The following is a 14,468-nucleotide window of genomic DNA, read 5'->3' as shown; positions in this document are numbered from 1 at the left end:
CATAAGGATTTAACATACTGCCAGCATCTTATTATTCACATGCATTTTTTTAAATTAGCGATGATGCAAAGTCAATATCCCTGAGGAGATGCCACAGGTTATAATTGAACGGTTATGGGGATGTATTAGCTCAGAGATAATTACAAACATCTTTTCAGCAGTGTGAAGGCACACATCACACGGAAAATGATTCTTCCAATTTATACAGCGGAGAAAATATTCTACGTGATCCTTGCTGTTGTTGGCGTTCCTGGTAATCTTTTTTTAATAATGGTTGAAATTGTGAAAATCTGTGTTTGAGCTGCTCTCTGGATTTACTCTGACTATTATGTGCTGATCTAATAGCCACCATTATACCGCACCCAATCGATTATATCATTTAATTAAACGGAATTTCCAAAAAATTACCATTCTTTAACATTTGCTGAGTAAATACTATTTATATTGATGCCTCGTAATCAATTGAAGTAATCTTGTTTGTTGGAACACTGCATTATCACCTTCCAGAACTGGTGCCGGGAGATGTCATGGATATTTGTACTGGAACCCATATGCCAGTGTAGGATATGAATGAGAGTCGACCCAGAGAGCAAAACCTAACCCCAGTTGCCATGCATTACTGGGAGTCCTTTTCAGTGTAGCTTTGAAATGGGAGTGAGTCACTAACTGGAATGAAATAAATTGCTTCTATTTCGAATGGATTTTTTTTAGGGTGAACTATTGAGCGTTTTTGTTTTTTTGAATGTTAATAAGTTGCAAAAGAAATACCTTCATTGATGTTTCTCCATTAGTGTACAAATTGAAATGTATCAATGCGTTTCCATTTCCTGTTGAAATTCACAAACATAAACTGGTATTAACTAATTCGTAACAATTGCACGGCAGTACAACATTGTTACATAATCATATTACTTGCATGTGGATTACTCTTTCTCAATTTACAGTTACTTTTCAAACTCGATCTGATTTAGAACAGAGACCATTACAGCGCAGTACAGGCCCTTCGGCCCTCAATGTTGCGCCGACCTGTGAAACCCCTCTAAAGCCCATCTACACCATTCCCTTATCGTCCATATGCCTATCCAATGACCATTTGAATGCGTTTAGTGTTGGCGAGTCCACTACTGTTGCAGGCAGGGCATTCCATACCCTTACTACTCTCTGAGTAAAGAAACTGCCTCTGACATCTGTCCAATATCTATCTCCCCTCAATTTAAAGCTATCTCCCCTCGTGCTGGACATCACCATCCAAAGAAAAAGGCTCTCACTGTCCACCCTATCTAATCCTCTGATCATCTTGTATGCCTCAATTAAGTCACCTCTTAACCTTCTTCTCTCTAACAAAAACAGCCTCAAGTCCCTCAGCCTTCCCTCATAAGATCTTCCCTCCATACCAGGCAACATTCTGTTAAATCTCCTCTGCACCCTTTCCAATGCTTCCACATCCTTCCTATAATGTGGCGACCTGAATTGCACGCAATACTCCAAATGCGGCCGCACTAGAGTTTTGTACACCTACAACATGACCTCATGGCTCCAAAACTCAATCCCTCTACCAATAAAAGCTAACACACTGTACGCCTTCTTAACAACCCTCTCAACCTGGGTGGCAACTTTCAGAGATCTATGTACATGGACACCGAGATCTCTCTGCTCATCCACACTACCAAGAATCTTACCATTAGCCCAGTACTCTGTCTTCCTGTTATTCCTTCCAAAATGAATCACCTCACACTTTTCTGCATTGAACTCCATTTGCCACCTCTCAACCCAGCGCTGCAGCTTATCTATGTCCCTCTGTAATTTGTAACATCCTTCCGCACTGTCCACAACTTCACCGACTTTAGTGTCATCTGCAAATTTACTCACCCATGCTTCTATGCCCTCCTCCAGGTCATTTATAAAAATGACAAACAGCAGTGGCCCAAAACAGATCCTTGTGGTACACCACTAGTAACTGGACTCCAGTCTGAACATTTCCACCCTTTGTCTTCTTCCAGCTAGCCAATTTCTGATCCAAACTGCTAAATCACCCTGAATCCCATCCCTCCGTGTTTTCTGCAATAGTCTACCGTGGGGAACCTTTTCAAACGCTTTACTGAAATCCATATACACCACATCAACTGCTTTACCCTCACCCACCTGTTTGGTCACCTTCTCAAAGAACTCAATAAGGTTTGTGAGGCACGACCTACCCTTCACAAAACCGTGTTGACTATCTCTAATCAAATTATTCCTTTCCAGATGATTATACATCCTATCTCTTATAAACCTTTCCAAGACTTTGCCCACAACAGAAGTAAGGCTCACTAGTCTATAGTTACCGGGGTTGTCTCTACTCCCCTTCTTGAACAAGGGGACAACATTTGCTATCCTCCAGTCTGCTGGCACTATTCCTGTAAATAAATATGACTTAAAGATCAAAGCCAAAGGCTCAGCAATCTCCTCCCTAGCTTCCCAGAGAATCCTAGGATAAATCCCATCCGGCCCAGGGGACTTATCTATTTTCACACTTTCCAGAATTGCTAACACCTCCTCCTTATGAACCTCAAGCCCATCTAGTCTAGTAGCCTGAATCTCAGTATTCTCCTCGACAACATTGTCTTATTCCTGTGTGAATACTGACGAAAAATATTCATTTAGCACCTTTCCTATCTCCTTGGACTCCACGCACAACTTCCCACTACTGTCCTTGACTGGCCCTACTCTTACCCTAGTCATTCTTTTATTCCTGACATATCTATAGGAAGCTTTAGGGTTATCCTTGATTCTACCTGCCAAAGACTTCTCATGTCTGCTCCTGGCTCTTCTTAGCTCTCTCTTTAGAGCCTTCCAGCTAACTTGTAACTCTCGAGCGCCCTAACCCAACCTTCACGTCTCATCTTTACATAAGCCTCCTTCTTCCTCTTGACAAGTGTTTCAACTGCTTTAGTAAACCACAGTTCCCTCTCTCGACCACTTCCTCCCTGCCTGACAGGTACATACTTATCAAGGACACACAGTAGCTGTTCCTTGAACAAGCTCCACATTTCCATTGTGCCCATCCCCTGCAGTTTTCCTCTCCAGCCGATGCATCCTAAGTCTTGCCTCATCGCATTATAATTGCCTTTCCCCCAGATATGACTCTTGCCTTGCGGTATATACCTATCCCTTTCCATCACTAAAGTAAACGTAATCGAATTGTGGTCACTATCACCAAAGTGCTCACCTACCTCCAAATCTAACACTTGTCCTGGTTCATTACCCAGTACCAAATCCAATACGGCTTCGCCTCTCATTGGCCTATCTACATACTGTGTCAGGAAACCCTCCTGCACATATTGGACAAAAACGGACCCATCTAAAGTACTCGAACTATAGCGTTTCCAGTCAATATTTGTAAAGTTAAAGTCCCCCATAACAACTACCCTGTTGCTTTCGCTCCTATCCAGAATCATCTTTGCAATCCTTTCCTCTACATCTCTGGAACTTTTCAGAGGCCTATAGAAAACCTCTCCTTTCCTGTTTCTAACATCAGCCCATACTAACTCAGTAGACGAGTCCTCATCAAACTTCCTTTTTGCCACCGTAATACTGTCCGTGACTAACAATGCCACCCCTCCCCCTCTTTTACCACCTTCCCTCAGCTTACTGAAATATCTAAACCCCGGCACCTGCAACAACCATTCCTATCCCTGCTTGATTATTTCCATTCCCCCAGGGGGACGTCAGAAACTGTGGGTCATGAGTGTTACATTTTTCTTTAATCTGTCTATTGTTCAGCATTAATATTTGACAGAAGTAACTTAATCGCCCACTCATTGGTTTGTGATTTGACCTTGTCAGTTCTGAAATATGATCAGTGCACATGCACATTGTGTCGCTGGTATCAGCTCAGTAAGCATTGTTCCTGTGTGAAGAAACACCTGTAATGAGGATCAGATACATCGAGCTGTCATATTCGACACGCGAAGCACATTAATTAATTTTTTACTAAACGGTTAATGATGGAATATAAAATGAACGCTAAGGTATCATTCTTCTAATAATGATTCCACATTATGCACTGTTGGCAACATTTATTTCCTAAATATGAAGATTGGAACAAGACATGCTGCAGAAAGTGTTGCCTCAGGAAGGTTCTATATTAGCTTAGTCTCAGCTCTTTGCTTCTTCAATTCCTTTCCTCTGGATGTGAAACACTGGGAGGATTCTCCATTTCAGAAACTAAGTGTTGACGCCGGGACTGAATCAGTGGACTTCTATGACAAATAAATTGGCGCTGGACCCAGATCTGTTCGGGATCCGTTAATGAGCTTGCACCAGTGCCACGTGGAACACGATGGATTCCAATGAAAAATGGTGTCCGATTCGCCAGGGTCGGGATTGCCACTCGAGGGGCTGACATGCTGCAGCCGCATATCAGCACTCCAATCCCAACACACACACTCATCTCAGCCAACAAGGTGGCAGGACAGAGGGCGGCACCCCAGTTTGCGGATGCCAAGCTGGAGGCCCTGCTTGATGCAGTGAAGGAGAGGCGAGCCATCTTGTACTCCAGGGTAGAAGGAGGCTGCCACCAGCCGCTGCACACCAGACCTGGGTGCAGGTGGCAGAGGCCATGAGTGCCGTGGGCCACACCACCAGGACCATGCCGAAAAAAGCTACAAAACTCATCAGGGCAGCCAGAGTAGGCAGCATTGTGCCCCCGGCAGCAACCCACATCCCACACACCCATAACACGCCGCTCACCTGGAGGAAGACCGAACCCCACCCGCTGGCAGTGTGCAGGCCCCCCACCCTGCATCGCTGATGGAGATGCAGACATAGCGTCAGGGACTGCATGAGGGGTTGTCAGCAACAATCTAGTGACTGGAGATTCAGTTGGAGGACTTCAACCACGTGCAGGAGCAGGAGGTGGCGCCAACAATGGTTGCCACCTAGGGCAACATTGAATGGGTGGCGTCCCTGGTTGAGGCCTTTGGGGTGGAGGTATCAGTCATGCATTTGGGATGTCCAAGGCCTGGGTCATTCTGTGCGGGCGGTGGCGAAGGCACAGGACTGTGCTGCCCTGTCACAGGCAGCTATGAACTAGGGCCACCTGGACATTGCTGCGGCGCTCCGGAGCTTGGCCGAGCCACAGCGGGTTATGGCTGAGGGAGCTGTCGGCATTGCCCGGGAACTGGCTGACCTGTGCCAGTGTCAGAGGGAGGTGGCACAGTCGCCAGAGGGCTGTGGGCATAATAGGGTGGCACCAAACTGCTCTGGGCACCCGAGTGATTGACGGGCCTCTGAAGGGCCAGTCACTCTAGAGGACAGCCGTCAAAGAGGACCCATGGCACAGGGTGCGATTCACAGCAGGCCGCCTCCACCTTGATGTACCACCTGGGGAACCACCTAGACATTGCCTTCGGGCCCGTAAGCCCAGAAAGTTAGACACCAGTTAATTTGGCACGGATGCAGCATATGGGATAGTGTTAGGGGCTAGGGCACAGATTGTACATAAATGTTCATCTTTTCACAATAAGCACCTGTGCACAAACATCCCAACCTGCCTCGGTGCTCTGTCAGAAGGATGTGAACGATGGGTTGGGCTGGACTGGTTGCCGTGCGACGCTGAGGGGGGAAGAAAGATGGGTGGGCGGTGGAGGTGGTTGTCATGTTCCATAGACTGGCCAAAGTGCATGATGAACTACACAACATCCAGTTTAAATAATTTATGAAGGAACAACTGCACAATAAGATAACTAGGATAAATAAAATAACAAACTACTAACACTAATTAACTATTGTAGAGCTACTGCAAAATACATCTATTGTTCCATTTTTGAGTTAAAAGTTGAATCTGGAAACGTGTGAATATTTTCCTGTTAACCCCCCCCCCCCAGGGAGGGGAGCCAACTTGGGACTGTTGCCTTTCCACTTGGCAAGCTCTAGTCCCAGGTATCTGGGAGTCCGGGTGCCCATGATTCGTGCCAGCTGCATAAGTTGAACTTTGCAAGTATGGTGGACACAATAAAGTTCGATTTGCAAAAGTAGGACAAATGTCCAGATCCCTGGCGAGCACAGTCCAGTCTATTAAAATGAATATTCTTTCAAGGTTTCAATGTCTTCCTATCTTCCTCCCTGAATCTTTTTTTGTGAGGTGTAATAGGCTGATCTCATCTTTATATGGGCGGCAAGACTCCAGGGATTCCTAGGGTAGTTCTTCCCAGGGATACGCAGTTGGGAGGGGCTAGCATTGGCAAAATTGTTTTATTATTATTGAGCGGCAAATGCAGAGAGAGTGCTGGGTGGTTCAGTGACCCAGGTTCCGTATGGGGACAGATAGAAACAAGATCGTGGAGGGGATCTAGTCTGGGTGCGTTAGTGATGGCCTCACTTCTGTTTTCTCCAGCTCAGTACTCCTCAAACCCAGTGGCCGTGTCTACCTTAAGGATATGGCGACATTTCAGCCAGCATTTTAAGCTTGGATCCGTGTTGAAGTTGCCCCCTATCTGTTCCAGTCACTTATTTGAGCTGTCAAGATTGGACGGTTTGCCAGCTTGGAGGAATTGTCGGCGAAGTTTGGGCTGTGGGGACAAAATTGTTCAGGTGCCTCCAGATGGGGATTTCTGTGTAGGTATCCGTCTCAACATTTCCCGATACCACGGAATGGATTATTTCACTGGCAGGGTCGGAGGGGGGTAGCATGTGAGGTATTTATCAGTGAATTCTGTCCAAGGATTCGGATTTTGCAGATGGGGTGAAGGCAAAGACAGGTGTGTGCGGTATTGTGTGTGGTGGGCCCATTGCATACACACAAGTTCTGGTTCTGGCCAAACTTGGAGGTTTGGTTCATGGTTCTTTAACACCATGTCAGCCATTCTGGATATCGATCTGGAACCTTGTCCTCTGCTGGACATTTTTGGGGTGTTGGATCGGGGCTGCAGACAGGAGTGAAGTCAAATGTTATTGTCTTTGCATCATTAATCACCCGGGGGTGAGTGCTGCTGGAGTGGAGGCTCTCTGCTCCGTCCAGCACCGTGGTATGGCCGGGTGCCCTAATGGAACTCCATGCCTGGAGAAAGCACAGTACACAGTTAGGGAGTCGGTTGGAGGGTTCTGCCAGAAATTGGAGATGGCAGACATTCTTTACCCACTTGACAAAATCAGTCATTGTCAGTTGCTAGATGGGTTGGGTGATTGTGGGGGAGTTCTGTTTTCTTTGTTTTTTGGCTGTTTTTCATCAATTGGTGAATGGGGTGGCCATGGTTGGTCGCGGTTTTTTATCTTGGGTTTGTGTGTGTATCATCTACTGTGGGGAATATGGGTTTGCTTTTCAACTTATTGTAAAATGGAGAATCTTGACTAAAAATATTTTTTTAAAAGAGTCTGCACCAGCCCTCCGAAAGAGCACCCTATCTTCGCCAACTCACACCCCTCTCAAATCCCCTACCTTCACCAACACACACCCCACTCAAATCCCCTACGTTCGACAACACACACCCCACTCAAATCCCCTACCTTCACCCAACTCACACCCCACTCAAATCCCCTACCTTCGCCCAACTCACACCCCACTCAAATCCCCTACCTTCACCAACTCACACCCCTCTCAAATCCCCTCCCTTCGCCCATCTCACACCCCACTCAAATCCCCTACCTTCACCAACTGACACCCCACTCAAATCCCCTATCTTCGCCAACTCACACCCCTCTCAAATCCCCTGCCTTCGACAACTCACACCGCACTCAAATCCCTTACCTTCGACAACTCACACCTCACTCAAATCCCCTACCTTCGCCAACTCACACCCCTCTCAAATCCCTTACCTTCGCCAACTCACACTCCACTCAAATCCCCTATCTTCGCCAACTCACACCCCCTATCTTCGCCAACTCACACCCCACTCAAATCCCCTATCTTCGCCAACTCACACCCCACTCAAATCCCCTATCTTCGCCAACTCACACCCCACTCAAATCCCCTATCTTCGCCAACTCACACCCCTCTCAAATCCCTTATCTTCGCCAACTCACACCCCACTCAAATCCCCTATCTTCGCCAACTCACACCCCACTCAAATCCCCTATCTTCGCCAACTCACACCCCACTCAAATCCCCTATCTTCGCCAACTCACACCCCTCTCAAATCCCCTACCTTCGCCCAACTCACACCCCTCTCAAATCCCCTACCTTCGCCAACTCACACCCCTCTCAAATCCCCTACCTTCGCCCAACTCACACCCCACTCAAATCCCCTACCTTCGCCCAACTCACACCCCACACAAATCCCCTACCTTCGCCAACTCACACCCCTCTCAAATCCCCTATCCTCGCCAACTCACACCCCACTCAAATCCCCTACCTTTGCCCAACTCACACCTCACTCAAAACCCTTACCTTCGACAACTCACACCTCACTCAAATCCCCTACCTTCGCCAACTCACACCCCTCTCAAATCCCTTACCTTCGCCAACTCACACCCCACTCAAATCCCCTATCTTCGCCAACTCACACCCCACTCAAATCCCCTACCTTCGACAACTCACACCGCACTCAAATCCCTTACCTTCGACAACTCACACCTCACTCAAATCCCCTACCTTCGCCAACTCACACCCCTCTCAAATCCCTTACCTTCGCCAACTCACACCCCTCTCAAATCCCTTACCTTCGCCAACTCACACCCCACTCAAATCCCCTATCTTCGCCAACTCACACCCCACTCAAATCCCCTATCTTCGCCAACTCACACCCCACTCAAATCCCCTATCTTCGCCAACTCACACCCCTCTCAAATCCCTTACCTTCGCCAACTCACACCCCACTCAAATCCCCTATCTTCGCCAACTCACACCCCACTCAAATCCCCTATCTTCGCCAACTCACACCCCACTCAAATCCCCTATCTTCGCCAACTCACACCCCTCTCAAATCCCCTACCTTCGCCCAACTCACACCCCTCTCAAATCCCCTACCTTCGCCAACTCACACCCCTCTCAAATCCCCTACCTTCGCCCAACTCACACCCCTCTCAAATCCCTTACCTTCGCCCAACTCACACCCCACTCAAATCCCCTACCTTCGCCCAACTCACACCTCACTCAAATCCCCTACCTTCGCCAACTCACACCCCTCTCAAATCCCTTACCTTCGCCAACTCACACCCCACTCAAATCCCCTATCTTCGCCAACTCACACCCCCTATCTTCGCCAACTCACACCCCACTCAAATCCCCTATCTTCGCCAACTCACACCCCACTCAAATCCCCTATCTTCGCCAACTCACACCCCTCTCAAATCCCTTACCTTCGCCAACTCACACCCCACTCAAATCCCCTATCTTCGCCAACTCACACCCCACTCAAATCCCCTATCTTCGCCAACTCACACCCCACTCAAATCCCCTATCTTCGCCAACTCACACCCCACTCAAATCCGCTATCTTCGCCAACTCACACCCCTCTCAAATCCCCTACCTTCGCCCAACTCACACCCCTCTCAAATCCCCTACCTTCGCCAACTCACACCCCTCTCAAATCCCCTACCTTCGCCCAACTCACACCCCTCTCAAATCCCTTACCTTCGCCCAACTCACACCCCACTCAAATCCCCTACCTTCGCCCAACTCACACCCCACACAAATCCCCTACCTTCGCCAACTCACACCCCTCTCAAATCCCCTATCCTCTCCAACTCACACCCCACTCAAATCCCCTACCTTTGCCCAACTCACACCTCACTCAAAACCCCTACCTTTGCCCAACTCACACCCACTCAAATCCCCTACCTTCGCCAACTCACACCCACTCAAATCCCCTACTTTCGCCAATTCACACCCCACTCAAATCCCCACTGTGGAAGCTTATCAAATAACACGACTAATGTGTCCAGAAATGGTGTTGTCTTCAGCATCTGAACTCACTGTGCACTCAACTTAAACCATGATGCAAATGTTGATATAATCTTCCTGTATCCCGAGTGTATATTGTAAATACAAATGATAAATTACAGTGATGCTTGTGGAAAACTATTTTCCACAAACCACCTTTCAGAGGAATCCTCTTCAGCATCTACGTCTTGCTCTATTTCTGTCGTCAGCTAGCTGTCCCTTCTTTTATTTGTGGCCACACCCTCCATGCTTAGACATGTGGCTGTTTTCCTTTTCAGTCTTCATTAATGCATTGTGTGTGTCACTGGCTAGTGAACCATTCATTGCCCAGCCCAAATTACCATTGCGATTGTAGTGAAGCGCTGACATCTTAAACCTCTGCAATCACTAAAGGTATGAATGTACAGTTTAAAGGGATTACTACCACGGCTCTGGTAATAAACGGGCTCTAGGCGTTTAACCAAGCGACAATGAAATAGCGTTAATCTACTTACAATCATGGTTAAGGGCAAATAACCAGGTGTTGGTGTTTCCAAAGTGTTTGCTGCCTTGGCCTTATAGATGGTAGGTTTGGTATGTGCAGTCTGAGAGAACATTTTGGAAGTTGCATTCTGAGGATGCTTGACGAGTTCTGACAGTGCATCTTGTGGATGGTACACACCGCTGCCACTATTGGACGAGTGGATCATTGAGGATGAGGTGCCAATCAAATGGGCTGCTTTATAATTGTAGAGCTATCTTATGTGATATTAATGTGGTGTTAATAATAAAGCTTGTTTTAATATACAAGTTCCCTATTGGTCAGTAGAATCACTCCTGGGGCAAAGTATACTTTCCTCACAGTTTTACAAATTGAGAAATTGTTGGGGCCTCTTCCAGCTTCCTAACATAAATTGAGGTCTGGTCATCTAAATTAAGAAAGTTTCGCTTAATCCCACTGTTAATGACCAATTCTGTCATTCTAATGATAATGGAAAACGGTCTAATGTGTACGGGAGCAAATATGTTTGTTAAATTGCAACAGTTTGTCTCGAGGTGCTGCAAGTTGTGGAGTGTAAGCCTTCATGCTATTACTGGAATATTGACAGGGCACATTGATTTTGCAGCATTCAACTGTTTATTGGGATCTTGTGGAATGAATGGATTTGGTGGATAACTGGCATCTGTGTGGGGGCTGGGGACCTCTAGAGGAGACCAAGTTGGATTATCCACTCGGCATTTCTGGCTGAAAGTTATTGCAACTGGTTGATCCACGTATTTAACTTTGAGGTGCTGTTCTCCCCCATCATTGTGAATTGGGATATTTTGTAAAGTCTCATTCTCCAGCGAGTTGTTTAATCAGTTTTCGCCACGCAAGACTGGATGTGGCAGGACTGCATAAGTTAGATATGATCTCTTACTTCTGGGGTCATTTAGTTCTATCCATCGCATGCCGCTTACACTGTTTGGCACGCAAGTAGTTTTATGTTGTAACATCAGCAGGATTACACCTCACATCTGGTACTGCCTCTGGCATAATCTCTAGCACCCTTCATTGGACCAGGTTTAATCCTCTGGCGGTTGTCATGGTAGAGTCGGACATATGCTAGGGCATGAGGTTACAGATTGTGGTTGGGTCGACCGTGCTGCTGCTGATGGCCCACAGGGCCTCCTTTCTCAGCCCTGTGTTGCTGGATGTGTTCGTGATTTCTCAGGCATGTTGCCATAGTTCCTCTTCAGTCCACTGCAGCTGTTGTTCCTGCGGTGAATGGAGATCTTCCAGACATTCACATATGCTGGCAGTTCTCGAATGCAGGACTTACTGAAAAGTGAGAGTGAAAGTACCCCCCCCCCCCCCCCCCAGGACAAATTAATGCTCAGTAGAGCTTGCAATAACTGTGGTGCACTTGGAATAGCAGGGAATGTGTCACGCACCGGCTCCTCAAATTACAGGGAGACCCTGTCATCAGAAAATGTTCAGCCACTGAAAGGGGGTCTGTTCTGAGATGGTTTGATCAGGGGGGGCCTTTCATTATCTGAGAGTCTCATCCTGGGGAAAGCCCAATCCAACTTTGATAGATGAATCCGATACACAAATGGATCTGTTCCTGGTGAACCAGTCCATCAGTCTGGCCCAATCGTGCACAGTGTCCAAACCCGAAGGTTCCAATCGTGTAAGTGTCTGATCTTGGAAGGAATCCAATCATGGCGAAGATCTGAAATTGCAATGGGTCTATACAGGCACCAGTTTTATGGGAAATCGCCATTTGGATACATTCTGGGGAGGGGCTGAACATGAAGAGGGTCTGTCCCTGGCAATAGTGTGAACTGGAAAAGGATCTGATCCTGAATTTGATTTTCTATCATGAGGAGGGATCTGATCATACTTTCGGAGTGCTGATTCTGAGGAATGCTAATAATCGAAATTCAGCAAGAGTTCAATCCCAGATAGAGTCTGGGCCGGGATTCTCCATTACCCGGCGGGGCAGGGGATCCCGGCATGATGGAGTGGCGTGAACCATTCCGGCGTCGGGCCGCCCCAAAAGTGCGGAAGTCCCGGCACCTTTAGGGGCCAGGCCCTCACCTTGAGGGGCTAGGCCTGCGCCGGAGTGGTTGGCGCTCCGCCGGCTGGCGTGGATGGCCTTTGGCGCCACGCCAGTCGGGGCCGAAGGGACTTCGCCGGCCAGCGTAAGTCCACGCATGCACCAGCGGCTGCTGACATCATCCCCGCGCATGCGTAGGGGAGGGGGTCACTGCCGCCTCTGCCATGGTGAAGACCATGGCCAAGGCAGAAGGAAAAGAGTGCCCCCATGGCACAGGCCCGCCCAACAATCGGTGGGTCCCGATCGCGGGTCAGGACCTTGCCTGCTCCCGCCGGTAAGGTAGGTGGTTTGATCCACGCCAGCGGGAGAGGGTTGACAGCGGCGGGACTTCGGCTCATCGTGGGCTGGAGAATCGCCGGACAGGGGGGGGTGGGGGGTTGGCCACCGACCAGCGGGGTGCGATTCCCACCCCCGCTGAATCTCTGGTGGCGGAGTATTCGGGACGCGGCGGGGGTCAGAGAATCCCGCCCCTGAAATATGTGTGAGGTAGAGGTTAGGCTTGATGCCAAAAATGTGTGGCATGGGGCATAATAGCGGGACACGGCCGGTCAAATCTAAAACTGTAAAACAGATCAAATTGGAGACTTCAGTATGATCTTTAAATTACCAACCCATCTTCTGGGAACAGGTGTCTGTCCAAATCCAAAGCAACTCCGTTAAACCCTGGAGTTCACGATTTGCAAGTGTCTTGGTTTAAGGATCAGAATTGTTTAATTCTAAACTCTGATTCGCGCCCAGTCCACCTGCTTTTGACGCTAAAAATCATGTCCCGTCTGTGGGAAATGGAGAATGTTCAATCAGTTATTTACAGTTTATTCTCCCTTTGCTCTCTTCCAGTTAACCTACTGGCAATTGTGATCCTGTCCCGGGGAAAGTGTGGCCTTTCTACCTGTACAACTCGTTACCTGGTGTCCATGGCTACAGCGGATCTACTGGTCATTATCACTCAGGTGGTACTGAAATACATCATTCCTTATTATTTCCCATGGTCTTTTGTGGATCTCATCCCTGTGTGCAGTGTGCACGCTGTCCTGATCGTTGCAGCCACAGACTGTTCTGTTTGGTTCACCGTCACTTTCTCATTTGAGCGGTTTGTGGTCATTTGTTGCCAGAAGATGAAAACAGAATATTGCACTGAGAAAACTGCAGCTGTGGTTCTAACAACAGCTACCATTCTGCTGTGTTTAAAAAATATCCCTCTATACTTTACATTTGAACCTTTAGTGCTAATTGACAATATACCTTGGTTTTGTAAGACAAAGCTAAGCTCTTTTGTTGATCCAGGATGGCTGGGGTTTCACCTTTTTAACAAGATTTTAACCCCATTGCTCCCATTTGTTTTAATTCTGTTGCTCAACGCTCTGACGGTCAGACACATTGTAGTGACCAGTCGAATCCGGAAGACACTGATAGGTCAGAGTAAGGGAGAGAATTGCAGTGACCCAGAGGCAGAGAGTAGAAGGAGGTCTGTGATTTTACTCTTCACTATATCCGGCAGCTTCATACTCCTGTGGTTGCTGACTGTTATATGCTTCTTATATTATAACATTAGAGGATTACTTTCCTACACCGTTTCTGAATTTACAGTTCAACAAGTCGGGTTTATGTTGCAGAATTTGAACTGCTGCACAAACACGTTTATTTACGGGGTGACTCAGTCCAAGTTCAGACAGCAGGTCATGAAGGCGTTGAAATATCCAATGACACCAATGATTAAATTAATGAATGCATGAACAACTGAGTCCCACTGTTTCCAGGTAATTAATGTAATATTCATCCACAAATCTCCAATCGGCACACGACAAAGAGCTCAGCCCCCTCTGACAATGCAACATTTCATCAGCACTGACACTCCAACAGTTCAGCAATCCCTCAGTACTGATCCTCCAACAATGCAGCACTCACTCCGTACTGAGGCTTCCATAGCGCTGAATCTCCTCAGTACTGACCATCTGAATGTGTAGTCTTCCCTTGCTGAAGTATGGATAGTGTGGTGGTCGCTCAGTGGAAACAATCTTAAAATGAAA

At 47.6% G+C, this 14,468-nt stretch overlaps 1 protein-coding gene across 1 annotated transcript; it reads left to right on the top strand.

Moving 5' to 3' along the window:
* The first annotated feature begins 13,223 nt into the window (after window positions 1-13,223).
* Window positions 13,224-14,174, top strand: LOC119968000 (probable G-protein coupled receptor 139). The gene has a single exon (XM_038801101.1). It carries the CDS (start codon window positions 13,224-13,226, stop codon window positions 14,172-14,174), a length of 951 nt encoding a protein of 316 aa, XP_038657029.1.
* Window positions 14,175-14,468: the final 294 nt, after the last annotated feature.

The sequence above is a fragment of the Scyliorhinus canicula genome, chromosome 6, assembly GCF_902713615.1.
Source record: "Scyliorhinus canicula chromosome 6, sScyCan1.1, whole genome shotgun sequence".
Taxonomy (NCBI): domain Eukaryota; kingdom Metazoa; phylum Chordata; class Chondrichthyes; order Carcharhiniformes; family Scyliorhinidae; genus Scyliorhinus; species Scyliorhinus canicula.
This window is presented reverse-complemented; position numbering and strand designations above follow the sequence as displayed.